This window comes from Oryzias latipes, chromosome 15 (genome assembly GCF_002234675.1).
Source record: "Oryzias latipes chromosome 15, ASM223467v1".
NCBI classification, from domain to species: Eukaryota; Metazoa; Chordata; class Actinopteri; order Beloniformes; family Adrianichthyidae; genus Oryzias; species Oryzias latipes.
Window position 1 is genome coordinate 26,903,162 of NC_019873.2, and position 19,435 is coordinate 26,922,596.

The 19,435-nt window shown below is 40.6% G+C and overlaps 2 protein-coding genes across 3 annotated transcripts; one reads left to right on the plus strand and one right to left on the minus strand.

Moving 5' to 3' along the window:
- The first annotated feature begins 146 nt into the window (after positions 1 to 146).
- mrpl14 (mitochondrial ribosomal protein L14) lies at positions 147 to 1,607 on the plus strand. Of its 2 annotated transcripts, none has more exons than XM_004077460.4 (3): positions 147 to 249; positions 444 to 537; positions 1,177 to 1,607. In XM_004077460.4, the coding sequence occupies exons 2-3, from the start codon at positions 458 to 460 to the stop codon at positions 1,541 to 1,543; spliced, it is 447 nt and encodes a 148-aa protein (XP_004077508.1). In that variant the 5' UTR covers positions 147 to 249; positions 444 to 457; the 3' UTR covers positions 1,544 to 1,607. The 2 variants fall into 2 exon arrangements, with proteins under 2 accessions (XP_004077508.1, XP_004077509.1); XM_004077461.3 differs by having other exon boundaries at positions 224 to 366.
- Positions 1,608 to 1,646: 39 nt separating this feature from the next.
- LOC101163842 (calpain-1 catalytic subunit) lies at positions 1,647 to 17,539 on the minus strand. The gene is made up of 23 exons (XM_023963616.1): positions 17,356 to 17,539; positions 11,554 to 11,571; positions 10,960 to 11,206; positions 9,543 to 9,612; positions 9,351 to 9,469; positions 9,142 to 9,275; positions 8,870 to 9,038; positions 8,700 to 8,783; positions 8,529 to 8,614; positions 8,383 to 8,457; positions 7,270 to 7,430; positions 7,027 to 7,196; positions 6,938 to 6,949; positions 5,113 to 5,324; positions 5,002 to 5,041; positions 4,861 to 4,926; positions 4,618 to 4,675; positions 4,447 to 4,511; positions 4,294 to 4,362; positions 4,075 to 4,153; positions 2,692 to 2,805; positions 2,532 to 2,590; positions 1,647 to 2,455 (listed from the first exon to the last, which is right to left on the minus strand). Exons 3-23 carry the CDS (start codon positions 11,203 to 11,205, stop codon positions 2,429 to 2,431), a joined length of 2,115 nt encoding a protein of 704 aa, XP_023819384.1. The 5' UTR covers position 11,206; positions 11,554 to 11,571; positions 17,356 to 17,539; the 3' UTR covers positions 1,647 to 2,428.
- Between the last annotated feature and the right edge of the window lie 1,896 nt (positions 17,540 to 19,435).

The following is a 19,435-nucleotide window of genomic DNA, read 5'->3' on the forward strand; positions in this document are numbered from 1 at the left end:
TGTTCTGTCTATTTTAATGTATTTCTTGAACCTTCTGCGCATGTCCATGACGTAGATGGTAAACTTTAAAATAAATAAAAAATCTTGATATTTATATTGTTTTATTTTATAATTACCTTCAAAGTTTACTTTTTACTTATTAAAAAAATATAAAAGTTGTGGTGTTTTCGGTGTAATAGTTTAGGCGATTGGAAAAGGAGTCGCTTGTTTATGACGACAGCCTTGACATTGCATGGAGTGTTGTTGAGGGTAACATGAGCATTCGATTTCAATGCCATTAATGTTATTCACATTATATTTTATATATTAATACAAATTGATGCGCATAAATCATAACATCTAAGGGATATTTTAACATTTTAGCGGGTGTGTTTACGCTAAACTGTTTAATGCTAACTTGTAGCTAGCTTACCCCGTGGCTAACCGTACTTTCCTGTTCGCAGCATTAGCTCAAGATATGGCTCTACAGCGGCTTTCGGGCTCTTTTTCTGGGCTTATTGTTCAGAATTCGTCTAAAATCCTCCAGAGGGCGTTTAGGTAAGAAAAAAAACGTATTATGATGGCCATCGAAGCTTTGCTACTTGCATGTTTTCTGTGCTGAAACAATATGCCTAGCAGAGGACGTGTTAAAATAATAATAAATAAATAAAAATCAAAGCTAAATAATAATCTATGAAATGTGTTGATTTTGAGGTAATATGTTAAAAAGTAGTGCTTTAACCTACAACTGTTTGATCTGTTTTTCTGCTCTCTTTTTTTTAAATTAACTTTATTGAAAAGCACTTTCAAGACTCAAACAAAAAGCTTTAAAATTATATAGCAGGATCTCATGCCGGGTCAAATATAATGCTTTGTTGGTGAAACTGGTTTCTAAGCAGATAGATGCTCCATTTCCTGGGTTTCCCTCTGAGTACCTCTAACAAAAGTTATTTTTTGATCTTCTGCTAAGAACTCTAATATTTTATGCTTTTAAACTACCGAAAAAACAGTATGTCTTGAAGTTAATGTTTACAGATTCTTGCAGTGGTCAGGGACAATAGCAAACTTTATATTTTTAGTTTACTTTAGTTTCAGCAAAATTACATCAAATATGTAAAGGTCAACTAAATGTGTTTATGACTAATGTCACTGTTGGATTTTCTATAGATTTCAGTTTGTCTTTTTCTTTCTTGTTAGCGTGTCTGTGGTTGCAGCTGCCATTCAGAAAATGACAAGAGTACGCGTGGTGGACAACAGCTCTCTTGGAAATACACCGTATCATCGGCCACCGAGGGTCATCCACGTCTACACCAAGAACGGTGTTGGAAAAGTGGGCGACAAGGTGCTGCTCGCCATCAAAGGACAGAAAAAGAAAGCTTTAATTGTTGGACACAAAATGCCAGGCGACCGCATGACCCCCCGGTTTGATTCAAACAACGTTGTCTTGATCGAGGATAATGGCAACCCAACGGGAACCAGAATTAAAGTCCCAATACCCACGCATCTACGGCAAATGGAGGGAGATTTCTCCAAAGTGTTGGCAATTGCAAGTTCATTTGTGTAACATTCAGATGGATGTTCAAGTTTTACAGCTTTGAATAAAAATTAAAGATTTGTTTTTACTTGAACTCTCCATGCATATAGATTATGAGTCAATCCGTGGGTCGATATATGAGACCTTTATTTTCTTCTGTGCAATGAGCTGCTGCAATGTGGGTCATGCTGTGACCAAAACAGTGTGAACCTTTTAGGGAAAACATTTATTGAAGGCACAATATACATTCGCAAAAAAACCAACACATAACTGGCACATTTTGACTTCAGTTAGTGACACTCGACGGAAGCATTCTTCATCAGGTCACTGACATACTTCTGTAAATTCCTTCACGTGTTTCTAAAGTGAGGCATCTTTAGTTCTTTCAACTATAATTCCTGTGCAAATAATTGTAAAAGACTATGCTTTAACTTTAACCGAGTGTAATGTTAAAAAAGAAAGTGTAAAAACAATATTTAAAGTTAGTTTTTACTGCCATCTAGAGGCGTAAGGATAAAACAACTTGACACTCAGTTTATAAAAAAATTAAAATTGCAGAGGCCCAAAACAACTGATAATTAAAATGTACTGAAAATACACGCTGACACATCAAACTTAATGATATTCCAGATTAAATAGTTAAAGTGACTTGCAATGGATAGTAGTGTGATGTGACAAACCATGCACAGGCAGCATGTTGTTCTTTTTTACAGCAACATACGCTTTTTCTGCTCTACAATTTGCATAGTTTATCAAATAAGGCCGGGTCCCACATGGCTTCACCGGACTTTGGTTTTTCTCTACCATGGGAGCTCTTCTGATACACGAGTAGCCGGGCTGGACTGTGTTAGGGTGAGGGGTCTTCCAAGCTTGCAGGCACAGTAACTTCACTTGTTGCAGAACAGTTGGGACTCTTCAGCCGCACATGGTCAGGTAAAGCCACTGGAAGAGTGGGAGGCAGAGGTAAACAAAAGGGACAATAACAGCAGGGTGATATGTTCCTCACTGTTCTATTCACCTCTGTGAGATTCATCTCAACAACTCCTGATCCATCTTTGTCCAACTCCTGGAAATACTCTGCAAAAGTCCGGATTTCAGTTTGCGACTTTCCCCACATTAAAGGACGGTGTAAATATGCGATGCATGTTTATATTTCTGCGTGAAGTAGGAATACTCACTAAACATTGCTTCCAGCTTGACCAAGCAGCAGATGAAGTTATCAAAGTCAACCATCTCGTTGTCTGCATAGCGGGCCACCAGAATCTGGTTCAGCTGATTATTCAGTTTAAAACCTGTTCAAAAAAAAAAAAAAACAGTTAAAAAAAACAACCTGAAAAATAGAGAACCTTTTCTAAAACAATTTATTCAAGACACACTCTGAGGAAAATGGTGTTTTAACACGTTCTTGTTGCATTTATGTGATGATGGAGGACACGTATATAAAGAGAATTAAGCTTAAAATTGCATTTCTGAGTGTGTGTGTGTGTATATATATATATATATATATATATATATATATATATATATATATATATATATATATATATATATATATATATATATATATATATATATACACAAATCATTGAGAATCAGGAGCAGATGGAAAAAATGCAGGTTGAAAAAGAGCTATTAAAGCTTATTTATCTGTTCTTTTGTTATAGTGTTTTTCTTTTTAAATGTTTACTCATATTTCTGTTTAAGTGGATCTTCCTCATGCCTGAAATTATTTCCAATTTTGTTAAATACAACTATTCCTTTAGGGTTTTCCCCGTCATGCTGACGCTGAATTAGGTGGAGTTCTGGATTAAATGGTACGTTGTGATTTGGTAAAGTACGTCGTAACGGGTTGAAAACGCTGTCAAAAATGATAAAACGTTTTCTCCAACCACTCTAACAGAGATTATATAGTGGGACCATAACACTAGCTGTGTTTCTATTGGCTATAAAATTGCGCAAATTTATTGGAAAGTGTCATTGCGAAAATGAGCTTTTTTGACATTTCTAGAATTTCAATGAAAAACGCAGCTAATGAGGACAAAGCTATATAGTTTGACCTTTGATCAACCTGCAGCTCTCTGTTCCAGCAGATCTTCAGTTGCCTCTCCAGACAGTCCGGCCAAGCTTACTTACTTATTCATTCACCAACTTTGCGTTTCCAAAACTTAAACAAGCTCACTTCAGCTGGGATTCGTTTGGAATAATTCCTCCTGGTTTAGATTTGAGGCTACTGCACTTCAAAGTGACATAACCGCTGCCGTGTTAACACTCATCCTAATGACACTGTTGTGCTTCTAGACGTCTGCACAGCTATGACTGATTACTTCATCACAGGTTAATGATTAACAAGCTGCCTCCTCAATCTTAAGAAAGGAATTGGGGGGGGGGGGGGGGGTTGTTTTGCCTGCTCACATTTTTTTTTCTTATAAGTAAAGCTATGACAACTTTTAAAGTTAAATTTACCTCATATAAAACGTATAAAAGCTGCTATAAACAGATTTTTTTTTTAATTTTATGAACAAAAAGAAAACAGGATTTTATTTTGCTTAGAAGCATCGTACCTGCTCCCTCCACAGCCAGACGCATCTCATATGAGCTCATGGCCCCCGATTTGTCGAGATCAAACTCCCGGAAAATGCCCTGCAGGATGAAGAAATCCACATAACTACAAACGCTTAGAGTTCAACTTCATTTGTCGACAAGACGAAGCCCATCGAGACGACTCTTGTTGTGAATTTGGGCTATACAAAGAAAATGGAATTGAATCGAAGACTCCTTACAAGCCACTTCCTGATCTTGTTCCAGAGGATCTGAAACTCCAAGAGTCCTAAGCGGGCGCTGCCATCTTTCTGAGCAGATTAGTGTTAAGAAATGATGCAAGAAATGACCATGCCAATCAGCAAAGAATGGAGTTTAGACATGACAAAGGATACATCCATTAGGTTGACCATGGTCCGACAGGATTCTGAGCTAAATCCATCCGTCTTCAGGTCTTTGTCTGCAATGCCAAACATGCATCTGAGTTAGGCTGGCTAAAGAAACCAGGATGATCGTTAGTGTTAGGAGCATTTGAACTCTTCAAAAAAGTCGTACGAAAAACTCACGACGAGAGATGACTCTGTTGAGAATGGTCTTTAGCTCGCGGATAGAAATCTCCATGTCCTGGAAAAGCATCACTGTTTACTAATGTTTATGTCGTGCATTTCAATAAAAACTTTATTGAACAATTCCTAATACAAATAAAGAAATAAGATGATTAAATTACCCCTTATAATTTGATTTGTATTTTTTATCTGAGGGGGGCGGATTGTGGAATCTGAATCTTACAGATGTTCTTCGGGGCTTACCTCTCCTGCTAGTTGGGCAAACATGGATCTAAAAGAGTCATCGATGTCATCTTCCGTTATTTCGTCCTGTTTTTAGAAAAATGTGTGGAGATTTAGGACGATCTGCACTGCGGGACACTTCCTACAGCATCGGTCACGTACCTCATCTCCAAAGTCAGCAGAAATCTCATCATCCAGCTCCCTGAGACAAAAACACCTTCAGGTCAGACTTTGTTTCCTACACACAGTGGAACTTCACAAAAGAACACGTACTCTGTCTCCGACTGCTTCTCAGTGAAGACTCTGAGGACAAAGTCAGCCTCTTTGCTGGGCTCAAAGGTGGAGGGGACAACGAGGTACTCTCCAGGAGGTAGACGCAGCCGAGCGCTTACCTCCCGCAGGTTGATGAAGGTCTCTGAGCGAGCGCATGAGGAGTGACTCAGGAAGAAGTTTTTCTTCAAATGGACATTGTGACAGCCCCTGTACTGAGGGTACAGGAAGTGTAAATGCTTCGATGCAGATAAGGACTAAATGAATTTGAGCTTTGCAAAAGTATTCATCCCTTTAGATGCTTTACCTTTTTTTTGTCTTCATAAATCAGGGTCAACAAAACGTTTTCACACAAATACTTACTGGAAGAAAAAAAAACTTTATTGTAAAAGTGAAAGCAGATTCCTACAAAGTAATGCCAACGAAACATAAAGAAATGTAATTGTTTCCAACTGAATAGGCAAGTCCAGACCTGGAGGGCTGCATTCCTGCATGTTTTCCAACATACCCCTGGTCTGGCATGTTCTACTTGGGTGGACACACCTGAACCAGGTAATCCAACCCATCCCTGGTCTGATGAAATAATTAGGGACAGTAGTCTCACAATTAGTGGAGTGAAGATCACTGAGTGGTGTGGGCGTGGCTTCAGTGATTGAGGTCTAGAAACTGTACGAGCCGCTACAATTACAAAAAAAGCTCAGCGAAAGAAGTTCAACTCAAAGGATGGATCCAAAGAATTTAGAGTGTTAGGAAATCTATCATCAAGAAATGGAGAGAATATGATAAAATAGACCAGGCTGCTCTCCCAAACTCAGTGACCCTGCAAGTAAGAGACTAGTATGAAAAGCCACCAAGATCCTTACAACTGCTTTGATAGAGTTGCAAGCTTCAGCTGGCGAGATAGAAGAGACTATACTAATAGAAACTGCTGCTTGGACTCTTCACTGGTCAAAGCTTTATGGTAGAGAGACAAATGTTGAAGAAAATGCAATTTAGAGCCCCAACAGAGTTGATCAAAAGGCATCTAGAAGACTCCACAATCAAGTAGAAGAAGATTCTGATGAAACCAAAATCGAGCTTTTTGGTCATCACACTAGATGTTATGCTTAGCAGAAACTCATCAAAACACACCATCCCCACTGTGAAGCATGGTGGTGGCAGCATCATGCTGTGGGGATGTTTCTCAGTAGAAGGGCTTGAAAAGATGGAGGGCAGAGTGAATGCTGCAAAAATCACTGACATCTTTTACAGCCTACAGCTCGGGAGGAGAAGACAACGATTCAAAGCTTACTTCCATTGATACACAGGTGTAAAAAGGAGCAGGTAAATGTTCTGGAGTCAAAGCCCAGACCTAAATCCCATCAAGAATTTGTGTCAGGACTTGGGAACGGCTGTTCCTTCCCGATATGCAGGCAGAACTTGAAAAGCTTTGCCAAGAAGAATGGAGCAAATGTCTCCACACAGAATCCTCTGTGTACATCTGTTAAACACTGATTTAAGGGAAATAATTTTTTCATATATTTTTGTTTCATTGACATTCCTTTGTGGGAATCTGTTTGTAAGTTGACACCACAGTTTTTCGTGTGAAAAAGGACACCTTTTACTGACTGTAAGTGATTCATGAAGGTAAGAAAAGGCTAAAACATCTAAGGGAGTGAATACTTTTTCAAAGCACCGTATCAAGAGTTTGTATTTTTGCAGCTTCTTGGAGGGAAATCAGCATGAAGCTTCTTTATTTATCACAGTGACTACAAAAAATGTGTTGATTCCAAGAAAGATTCTGGTTCTGATAAGCAGTGTGAACAGACGTGAGAGGTCATGGTCTTACCTCCTCTGGAATCTGCAAAACACAATGAGAAAGAGGGTTTTTGACGGGCAACTCGAAACAAATCCAGATCAGCAAAGTTCTGATCTCACCTCATAGAGGGCAAACCCGATGGTGTGCATGTCCTGACCGTGGCGCCGATACCTGCGGCGGTCCTTCTGCATGAGGGCGACTAAAAAGCTGCACGCCACCTCGTCGTCCTCTGGGTCATCATCTTCCTCCAGCAGCGTGATTTTATACTGCGGGTTGATCCAAAAGGTGTCTGCACAGAGCGTTGATGTCAGCTTTGGAGGGTGTGAGTGTGGAGGCGTGAAAGGCCTTTCTGTGCAGCTCACTGGGGTGGTTCCTGCAGCCCCCGGCGGTGCTGCCCCGTCTCCACGTGCCGTAGAACTTCATGGTGTTCCAGTGGCTGAGGGCATCTTCACTCAGGGCGTCTGGAGTCAGGTTGCAGATCTCCAGACGGGAAAACTGCCTCAGAAAATCACTGAAGGACATCCTGGAAAGTAAAGAGCGTAGCATAATTTTACATTTTACTAGATTATTTTAAAATCTAGAAAACATTTTTTGAAATTTTGAACTAAAACGCACATTTAGTGCTCCCCCGTTCATCGTAAGAGTTACGTTATGACAATAACCTGTGATTGGTGAATTCTGCAAAGCAGGATTACGGATGTTTTAAGGCTTTTTACACTTTCTTTAGACATTCGTGTTTTTTCCCCACATTTTTTCTCTCTTAAAGTTCAAACTTTCATAGAAAAATAAGTCAAGTTTTAGAAAATGAAAACGAGGATCTAATCACAACAGAAGATTTATGTAAATTTGGCAAACTGAAAGCATTCTGTACAGTATTGGACCCAAAAAATTGGCAAAACAGCGAGACTGTGACCACCGTATTTCATCACATTGTCTTGACCTTCTGCACTTCTACCAAAGATTACATCCACAAATAAATGTTAAAACTAGCTGCGAAACGCACAGAACTGATGAGATAAGGTTAAACGCTGCAAAAGATACTTACATGCTACAAAAACGAAATAATGTATCCTTACAGCCTGTAAATCAAAGTACAGGGCTTTTGATTGATTTTTATGTTTATTAGAATACGTAGTATTATTATATTTATATGAATTTATGGCTGTGAGCCATTTTTGTTTAATCTCCTCTGTGCCGTGTCTCCTGTTTATAATGCGTTCAGTTTGCCAAATTTACAAAAATATCTGATCATGAACAGATTTTTGTTTTCATTTTGTAACACTGGGCTTTTTTTTCTATGGAGGTCTGAGAGTTTAGATAAGAGAGAGAAAAGTGTTTAAAGAGTGTAGTGAAGAGTTTTACATCCCAAAACATCTGTAATCCTACTTCATGGCTTCCCGTGTCGCGGGTTCTTTTAGAACTTCCTTGATAAACGACGGGACACTGTACATCCGATCCCTCTGGATCGTTCGTACCAAAACTCGCCATCTTCCATTTTCAGGTGTAAGTCTTCTCGGTCAGACGGGTCGACATCATTCCACTCATGGGAGCTAAAATGACAGAAAATAGCATGTTAGATTATAAGCTTAAGAAAAAACACCCTTGGTTGTCAGAAGCTCACTTGTCGCTCCAGGCTCCGGTCCACTCCACCTGACCCCAGGGGTTACGTATCCTGATGAGGCGCACCATGTTGCCGCGGTAATCGACCTAAATACATCACAAGGGCGGGGGACAATGAGGAAAATTCAAAGCAAAACATAACCCTAAGAGGAAAATCAACAAACATAGTGACCTCCTTCAGTCCAGTCACTGAGTAGGCGTGTCCCTTCACCAGCTTCTTGAATGTAACGGCCTCCATGTCAAAGGCACTCGTGATCTGTGTCAGCAAAAGTCCTGCCGTCATTCATAATTAACACTTTAGGGACAAATTGAAATGTTTTCATCACGTTTCTCTGGATTTACATCAATAGAGCATCCCAGGAGGGAGCCTCTCTCCAGAGCTTTGGAGATGATCCTGTGCAGATCTCTGGGAGCTTTCCGCAGCTCGTACATCTCAGACACTCCGCCTGTGAAGTCCTCGAAGCCCTCGGTGGTGCTTCCTCCGGACAGAGCCTCGTAGGAACCATTCAGCCTGACCGCACAAGCAGAATCGAGTCAATGTAACAGCAGCACTTGAAGATGCAGCTTCCTGTTTGATGCACCCCTGCTGACTTATGGAGAAGTTCAATACCCACTTGGCGTACGCTTTCTCCATGAGGGCGCTCCAGAACTCGTTGCCCTCAGCTGAATGCACAAACATCAGCTCTCCGTCTTTCACCGGCAATCGATCGTCAATCACAACATCCACCCATTCGCCAAACTGCCAGAACTGCAGCAAAAAGCAATAATCAAAAAGCCTGTTCAGATAAAAGTGCTCTGGAGGATTCTGGAGGACAGAAATAACCTGAAAGTGGAAGATTCCAGCGTAGTCCTCCTGGAAGGATTGGCCGTGTGGAACAACGCGGTGAAGGAGCCTCTCATTCAGGGTCAGGGAGGCGATGGCCGCTAAAAGCCAGCAGTCACCTGTTGTTGACAGAAAGCGGTCAGGAACACCAATCTCCCCATGACTGTGCTGTTTTTCCCTGAGAGAACCCACCGAGCGCTCCCTGGCAGATGTCCGTTCGGGTGGCTCCTCCCACGATGAACTGGGGCTCACTCGTCAGCTCCTGAGGAGACATTTCCTGTCTGAGCGAGGAAAATGCACACGCTCCACTCCTCAGAACTCAAGCCAATCTCTTTTGTTTTGATCGTGAGACATTTATTCCTGTTTTTTTTAAGGCTAGGGGAGCGGTCAGAAATGCCAACAGCTGGGTGGGTGTGGGGGGTATCAGCTGAGTTCCTGCCTTTACTTGCCCAAGCCTGCTCATGAGACAGTAGCTGACATGTTTACTTACAGCCCTGAGATGAACAAACACCCTCCTCTCGTTTCATTTACCATGTAAGCATCTTGTTGATCCACTTGGGTGTTTTTAACATCTTCTTGCGGCTTTTTTTTGATAATGAAGGACTTACATGAAAAAAGTCAGCTTGAAATTGTATTTCAGAGTATTTCTTTGTCTAAATCACTGTTTGAAAAGATCCCATTTGTGACGTAGAAAACATGTTGGGCAGATGGCCACATTTTGGTTTCACCGTTATTGTCAGGTTGGCGGTGTGAGGGGCTGTAAGCTAGCAGGAAAGCATGTGAACAGAGAGCTCAGTTATGGGTGATGGAAAGGGGGGTGGGGTTGCTTCATGCGTGTGTGAGGGTTTGGATTTTGGCTAAAAACAGCATAATCATAATTAAAAGACCACAAGGAACGATTTGAAAACAGATCAAAAGATGATTCAAGTGGGTCTTTAATCTAAGACAAAAAAATACTGTCTTTTAAATAAAGTTAATTCAAAATGTTCCGGTAAACTGCAGCTTCAGTAAGAGGCTCATTTCTAAAAATCAATAACACTTGATCGTCAGTATCAGCTCTGCAGAAGCAGAACTCTTTGCAGTTGCAGTTACCGACAAGCTCGTGAAAACGCACAGCTCCCAGAAGCAGCACAGACGATCAGCCAACATTTGGCAAAAACCGCATCAGCTGTCTGTTTTTTTGTTTGACATCGTGATCCTCATTTTGTCCTCAAACCCCCCAGAACATCAGCAACTTCACCTCCTGCCAACTTCAGACTCCCTGTAGAGGTGCATAAACATCGTGTTCAGCAGAGACCCACTTTTTTTTTTATCTCTCAGTGGTTTCAGTTAATGTTTCTAAAATAAAACTCGTCAAACCACAGTAGGTCAGCAAAACGCTGAGAAGCACAGAGGTGGAAGAATGATGATTGGGTTTTACATCATATTTGTTCACCCTATTGTTACTGAACACTTACAGTAAAAAGCCTATAAGGGTGCAGTTTAAAATGCACTAAAATTAAAAAGTAAGAACTGTGAAAAAAGATTAGCAGCCTACATCAAAAAAGTGCTTTGGTATTGTAATTAAAATGGGAATGAGCGTGTGTGGCATAAGTTTTTGGTCTTTTACCGTGGGTCTGATCCATTCCACACCCCTGGTCTTAGAGGAATGGGGTGCGAGCTCTTTGAAGCCCAAAGACGGAGGTTCTGCAGGGAAGCAGGGGTCTTCGAACAGGCACCCCGACTCCAAACAGTCCCGCTTCAAGGACTCGAAGTCCTGGTTGGCGAAGAGCACGGCGTGGTCCTTGGAGCCCATCCCCTCAGAGCGAAGCCTGTCGTTGTAAATGGCAGCAGAAATCCCTCCAGCTGGATACATACTGGTGCAAGACAGAAACAGGGAGTTGGTGGCATGCACGCTGCCGTCTATAAATAGCAGGAAACTCATCGGCAGCACACTTGTCTGAGAGTTAGAAAGCACTACAAAGTAGAGGGAGTGTGTTTGAGGAAAAAGAATGCTGGGTAATTTCACGTTTAATACGTTTACTGCAGCATTTTATGATAAATGTATTGCTTGCAGTTAAAAAAAACTTATATTTGTATTTATAAAAACACAGCAATTGAAAAAAAAACATTTGCAATGTCAAAAAAAATCACCAATAATCACAGCAAGCCTAATAAAAAACAAAAAAAAAAAAAAAATCACAAAATGTTGGCGATAAAATACCTTTTCACTTTTGGCAGGCTGAGAAAAAGGGAACAGAGGAGAGAAAAAGTCATTCATGGTTGTTTTTGCATATTTTATGATGTTTTTTTTGTTTTGTTTTTACCAATTTGCATCATTTCAATCATAAATCAAAGATCTTTTAGGTCAGGCATGTCCAAAGTCCGGCCCAAGGAAAATGCGGCTTGCTTTAAAATTTATACCGGTGTAGGTACCATAACTGTTCGGCCTGGAACTTCAGTTCGGGGTCCTTTCGACTGAAGCTAACGTCACACTATGGTAACCCCACTTGGACAAACTACCGGTACGTAGCGTCGACATCTGCTCAGGCTCTACAAAATTTTCATTTGGCGTTCCTTTTTGTAACCTAAAGTTATTTTCCCTCATAAATTGTGTCTGACAATATTCGTTGTAATTTTTATAAAGACATTTTGCCACAACCCGCTTGTTATTCCAGTATAAGTTCAGCCGTGGCTGAAAATGTTGTTAGCACGGCTAAATGTTCTTCCGGGACCATTCTGTCAATAATAAAGGACTGGGCGCACGGATTAAAAAAACTATACGGGAACATGCATTCAATGACAATTATAAGAATAATAAAGGCACCTTTAGAAGACATTCTCGCTCTGTGCCAGAGCTCTGTTTGTTTACAACAGACTTCATAGTATCTTCTTCTATTATAGTATTGTAATTTGTCCAGACCAATCACTGTCTGACACGTCATCGGACCAACGGACAGCCAATCACATAATGTGACGTCAGCATTAGTCTGAGGACCCCGAACCGAAGTTCCAGGCCGAACGGTTATGGTACCTACACCGGCTCGTAGGCTCCTGTCATAAAATGAATTATATGCATCCCTTGGTACTTCCTAACTGTGTGTACGATTTTGTGATTGGGATTGGCTTAGCCACATTAGAAGTCGTTGTAAACCTGTGGCTAATAGGCTTTCAGAGTCTATTTCTGTTGACATGATTTCAAGTTAGAAGCTTATGGTGAGCATTTCATAGTGAAAATATTTTTACCATTTCAGATTGAGATTGTTGGAAGTCCACACCGTTACCACTTGCTACTAGGGATGGGTACCGAGCCCCGGTATTGAACGAGCCCGGGGGCAACGTTCTTCCAAGACCGCAGTATCGTTAAGATCTGACCTCAACCGTTCTGCTATCAGTACTGGAAAAGTCGCTTTTTGTGTGTCCCACTAGATGTAAACGTTATCTGCCATATTTAACTCACCAAGTCAGTCAATTTTCCGTTAATTAATGCTTCACTATTCACTATTTCACTATTCTCGCTGAAGATGAGAGGTCTGTCTGACTATTTGTGTGCACCAGGGGGGAGGACGCTACCAAAGAGCTAAACGGTCCAAAATGCCGCCCTTTCCTCCCTGTGCTGCGGCTCTCTGTATTTTTGTTAAATTAATATCATGTTTTCAGATTATCTAGGTGCCTTTGAAGCCCCGTACACACCGGGACGAATATTCGCCAGGTGTTATTCGCCAGCGTTTTTCGCCACGTTTTTTGTGTTCACACCCAGGCGATTTTCGCTGACGATGAGTCGAGTGAACATGCAATTTCATTCCCTGACATTAGATGGCGCTTAATGTAAACAGAAATACTCCTGTACACAAGGTGGCGCTGCGCAACTTTACGCTTCTTAAAATCGCTTTTCACTCAGATTAAGAGAGCAAGTATTTACGCGCTTGTCAGAATAATACAGAGAAAACATGAATATTTCAAGCATCAGTAGCTCCAACTGGTGCTTAGTTCAGGGATATTTTAGAATGTCCGTCATTATTTCTTCACGGCAGTGTAGACGCTACTTGCCGTCTATCTTCTTCGCTGGTATGTGTGCTCAGCAAGGCAGTTTTGAGTCTGAGCGCCCCCAAGTTGTGTTTTACTGTAACTTCAGAAGCTCCAGACACGTGTGCAAAAGCGCCGTTCTCATTGGTCGTATAGATTTCGACGTGAGACGTCAAAAAATAAAAAGGAACCCGAGGCGTTTTTTTTTTTGCGCTTTGACGCGTGGCGTTTTTTCGCGTCGGTGTGCACCGAAGTTTTTCTGGAAAGACAGTCAGTGGCGATCTCGTAGTGGACATGTGAGCGCCCCCCCCCCCCCCCCCCCCCAAATCCTTTTTATCCCCCTAGACTAAAACCACCCATTTCCGTGTAACATTAATTTAATTTTCGTCAGGGCGCCTTTATTATCCTGAACACGCAGGAGGGGGGGGTTGCACGCGGGGAAAAACAACGAACAGGTAGAGAGGCGGGGGCGGGGCTTAGACTCACTGCTTATGATTCCAGACAAACTAACAGCTGCTTCCTAATAAAAAAAATAGTTGTCATCCATGAAATTAATATAATTTATTGGGTTTACTGGATTTAAAGAAAAATAGATAAATAGAAAGGAGTCTGCAACAAAGTGAATTTGTTTCCATCATCTCATTCATCTTAACTCTGGTGTTTGACAGACAGAAAAGTCTCTTCAAGGTGTAGAAAATGGACAAAAGATCAAAGGAAACATCACGCAACATCATAAAGAATAAAAATAATTAAATAAATATCCTGACAGCATTTTGAATCAATACAAGTACTAATATCGCGACATATCAGCAAAAACATTTTTTCTAACACATCTAGTGTTGCGGCTCCCTGTGCTTTCATCTCAGTGGGAAACTGATCCAAATGTCTCTTTGAGAGGTTCAGGTTGCCGACCCCTGGTCTAGCACATCCACGTGCATTCCAGGTTTGTATTGTAACTTTATCATGTATAAAGTAAAATGTTTTGTTAAAAAAACTAATGTTGCATAATGAGGAAATAAGACACTTTATGTTCTTAATTTGTTATTTATTTATTTTTCGTCCTCAAAAAGTATCGATAAGAGGATAAAATACCGGATCGATAAGCAGAATCAAAAAGAGTAGTAGTACCGTTAAAACCTTAATGTAATCTGTCAATCAAACAATTTGTTGGGCATGGAGACCAGAAGGCTCAACCTACTTTTAACTGAGGCATCTGATTGGCCAGAAGAATAGCCTGCACTAAACCAAAACATAATGATAAAAAATTTTGATTTTAAAGAACATATTTAAAAAAAGGAGCATAGCAAGAATGTTTATTCTGACATATAGAATGACTGAGTTTTTTCTTTTTTGTCCCAGCAGGGGTCGCCACAGCGAATCATCTGTTATTAGTGGAAGATTCGCATGGTTATCTTGGCAATGGTTGTACGCCGGATGCCCTTCCTGACGCAACCTTCTCTACAGAAGTAGAGAAGGGAATAGGGAGTAGCCCGGAGTCGAACCTCGAACCCAGGTTTCACGGACGGAAGGCGCCGTAACCCAGCACGAGCTAAACCGGCTCCCATATAGAATGACTGAGTAATAGCTGTTTTTTTCTTGATAGATGTCTATGGGATTTTGCTTTCTTGGCACTTCCTGTTTGGAACACCAGGGGGGGGGAGTCACTTAATCCATTACAGGGGTTGACATAGCCCAGAAATTTGCACTGGCCCACAGGGCCAGTAGTTTTTGAAAGTTACTGGCCCGACACCGCGCACAGCGAGACCCGCCGCTCTGCAGGTGCTTGCAACTTTAGGGGGGTCCGGGGGCATGCCCCCCCGGAAAATTTTAATATGGTGCAATTTGGTGCATTCTGGTGACATCTAGCACTTATTTATACACTTTTCAATGACTAAAAATAGAGCATATCAAACTTAAATCTGCTCTAGTCTGTTTCAGATGTTTTGAAGAGAGCGCTGCAGTGTAGTAGTTAACACTAGTTAAGAAGTTTTCATGCTGCTTCTAATCACTGCTATTTCACATTTGTTCCTAATCAATAGTTAAGAAGTTTTATTGACTTTTTTGCCCTGACTGCCTTAAGGTTCTGCTTTTTGTTACTGTTGCAAAGTTACATTTACTTTTTAGTTACTTTAGTTACCTAATTAAATTAAATAATTGAAAAATTAAATACAATTAAATTACTGAGATCATTCAGCTAACTAGAAATACTTACTGCTTACAGTGTTGTAAAGAAAAACAAAATTAAGTAGTTTGACCTTATACTCCATTTGAGTCTGAGATTCAGGTATTTGGAGTTGCCTTTGATTCTTTGACATTCAGCTTAAAGCTTAGTGCATACAGTTTCATCTTCAATGCATTCATTAAATATCTTGCTGTCCATACTACTAATTAATAACTACTAACATATTCCTATCTATTCCTGCCATGTCTTCCACATCTCTGACATGCTTCAGTCTCTCTTCTGTGACGGTGTTGGATTTATGATCATCGCGGTGAAAAACCACCAGGGGGCGCACTGATATGTGTGTCAGTTTAAATATATCTGCCTAAAATGTAATAATAACCCACTGGCTTGTTCCTTCGTTGTTGCTGTTTAACATTGTTTAGTATTGAATTGTTACATTCAATAAAGTTTGGAAAAAAAATTGGGTGAGCGCGTGCCGCGTGGTGCTCGGCAGTGACAGCCGCGCGCGCAGGCGGGAGAGGAGGAGAAGAGTGATAAAAGGTTTCCCATAGAAACCCTTGAAGTCTGAACACAGGACTAGCAGAAAAGTGAATTATAAAGACGAGGTAAATCTACATGTTTTCGCAAAATATACTTTATTGTAAAAGGTGAAAAATTTATTAATTGTTAGATATTTTAGTGGCCCGAGCGGACAAGTAAAAAATAAAGTCTTGTGGTCCGTACTGCTCGAAAAACAGGACCGGGCCAGCGGACAAATGGCTATGTCGAGCCCTGCATTATCATGTACAGTCAATGGGACCTACAAATGTCCACCTTTGTTCCCAGTTTCTGTTGTTTCAGACACCAAATGTCGTTTAGGCCTGCCCAGTAACCTTCAGGCTCCGTGACCGGAACTTCGTTTTTAAGCGTCCATTATCCCTTTTTAATCACTGCAGCCAATCAGCATTGATTATTCACCATGGTATAACTAGTGTATATTCATTGGAAAAACGAAAACACCCTTTCAAACTGGACCAAACCTCCAACTGACACCAATCTGATGGATTTAAACTGTAAACAGGATGCCTTTGGAATTCTCCGACTGATAACATCAATCACGTGTTTAGAGATTTGAGGAAACACAAAAGATTTATCCAGAATGATTCAATCTGATCCGGATTCCTGACATGTACTCCGATTTACTCTGTTTTTTGTTTAAAACCAGTCATGGCGGTGTGGAAACCAGCAGCGGCTCCCTGTGTGGAAGCTGTCACTTCTGTTTATGGAACATCAACAAAGATCTCCAGAAGGCCAAAGTCCATACAGGAAAACCGGATATGACGCAATCCTCATACAAAGTTCAACAAATGAAATGTGTCCGTTTTTAGGATTCATGAACTGGAATCGACCTTTATTGTCGCGCAGACAGGTTCATTGTGGGGGGCCAGCCCCCACCCCGAGGCCCCACATTTCTCTGTGCTGTTGAACGGCTGTTTATGTGTATATGTGTGTGTGGGGGGGGGTCCCCAGATACTTATGACACATGAAATTATGGGATGCAGAGGAGGTCAGACCCCACCTCGGAAAACCACATTGTTCAAAAGCCACCGGAACATGTTCATCTTGTCGGGCGCGTGCCCTAAGCGTTCCTCACGGCAGCTGTTCTGATCCAGACAGGCTCGCGACATTTCTACCGACACATTTCTGAGGCGTCAAACCGACAACCGTTTGTTTGGCCACGATGTGAAAACGTAAGACGACTTCGCCTTTTTTTTTTTCCCTGCCTGCAACCAGAACCGTTACCGCAGTGATTTAACGGGAGGCCGCGGAACTCACCACCGGGAAGAGGAGAAGAAGGAGGAGGAGGAGCAGACGGAGGAGGAGGAGGCCGCTCACTGCTCCGATATCAGGGGGTGCGCGTCTACCTGCGGGTCCGGGGGGTTAAGGGGGGAGACCGGAACCTGACAATCAAGGGGACTCCGGCACGTGCGCACACTGCAGAAGAGGACCAGGGGGAGGGGCCTCCGCCGCATCAGTACCACTGCCAACCGCAAGGGGCGCTAAAAGAAAAATACAATAAACAAACCTGTAGATTTTCCCCTTCTCTACTGTGACTGCCACAAATTAAAGTTTATAAAATCTCAATATTTATTTAATAAACAATCTTAGCTTCCTACAATAGTAAAACTCACTAAAAAGTAATACAAAGATTATATAAACATTCAGAGAAGACAAATGGTGCAGTTTACCTATAAATGTTCATACTTGATTATATGATATGAAAATGCAAAATTTCCAAACATTTAATGCTGTAAATTTGCATAAAAAAGTCTTACTACAATTTGTTTTTTATTAAGTTTGTTTCAAACATTTTAATAATTATAGTACAATCAATGTAATACAAATTTATACATATTAATAACATTAATTAGATTAGAATAGAATTTCCGTAGAAGTTCATCAACAACATGAACTGAATCAACATCTACAACAATATTACTGATGATAATGGATGAACATATAACATACAGTAAAAATAAAAATATAATAGTATTACCATATAGTAATACTAGTAATTACTATGCAAAACATGCTTAAAAAGGAGCAGACAGAATCTGAGCTCAACCCTTAAGAAAAACTATAATTTCATTATTAAGATTTCTTTGATACCCAAATAATTTGATGTATATAATTCAACAATTACATTTCAGAAATAATAATAGTGACAATAACATTTGTATATGACTACCCATGTTTAACCTTTTATAATCTCTGGTTGATATCATCTTGTATTGTGCCTATACGATATGCTCGTAACTATTTTTAAACTTTAGAAAGTTTTTACCTTGTTTCTGAGCTATTCCAATTTTTTTTTGCACACACAGACACACAAAATCGAAATTTCATGAACCAAAACATTTTTCTTTTAGATAATTAATGCATTTTTTCACAGAATAATAATAATAACAATAAGGAATTTTATTTATATGGCACCTTTCTAGACACCCAAGGTCGCCTTACAGATAGAGAACAATAGAATACAGTTAAAAGAAAGACACATTAGTTAAAAACAAACAAGACATTGTAATCATAAAATTAATTAGGGTGGGTATGCTTTTCTGAAGAGGTGGGTTTTCAGATTTTTAGCAAACTGTGGGAGTGAGTTCATGTTCCGCAGACCTGAGGGAAGTGAGTTCCAGAGCTGGGGGGCAGAGCGGCTGAATGCTCTGCCCCCCATAGTGACGAGCCGAGCGGTGGGTGTAGCAAGCTGGAGTGAAGAGGCAGACCTAAGGGAGCGGGTGGGAATGGCAACATGGATAAGGTCAGACAGATATGGGGGGGCGAGGTTATGGAGGGCTTTGTAGGTCAAGATAAGGATTTTATAGTTAATCCGGAAAGACACTGGTAGCCAGTGAAGTTTTTGTAGAACAGGTGTGATATGCATAGTTGAGGGGGTTTGTGTTATGATCCGGGCAGCAAAGAATGCATCTTTTGTTGGTTTTGTGTGTAAAAATGGTTTAGATTTTTGCAATAGAAACCACATTCTCAATTTGTAAGCATAAAGTTGGACAATTAAAAAAAAATCTCTCGTTATATTTCTTTATCTCTTTGATCATCATTGTATTAATCATAGCACACAGCAGCATTTTAGCAGTCATTGTCAACAAGAGTGAACATTCATTTTTAGTCTTCTTCCTTTCTCCACTGAGAGCTTGTTTCTGTGTGTAATCTAGTATTTTAGTCCGACTTCCATCATCTTTTCCTGCTATAATGAAAAAGGCTGACATGCACATCATCAATCGATCACATGTACATCATTCCAGCTCTGTTAGTGTGGTTCTGTCATGGGTGCAGGAGCAGAGAAAAGAGCTTAAATCTAAAATATCACACAAACAACAGATATTTCATTTCTTAA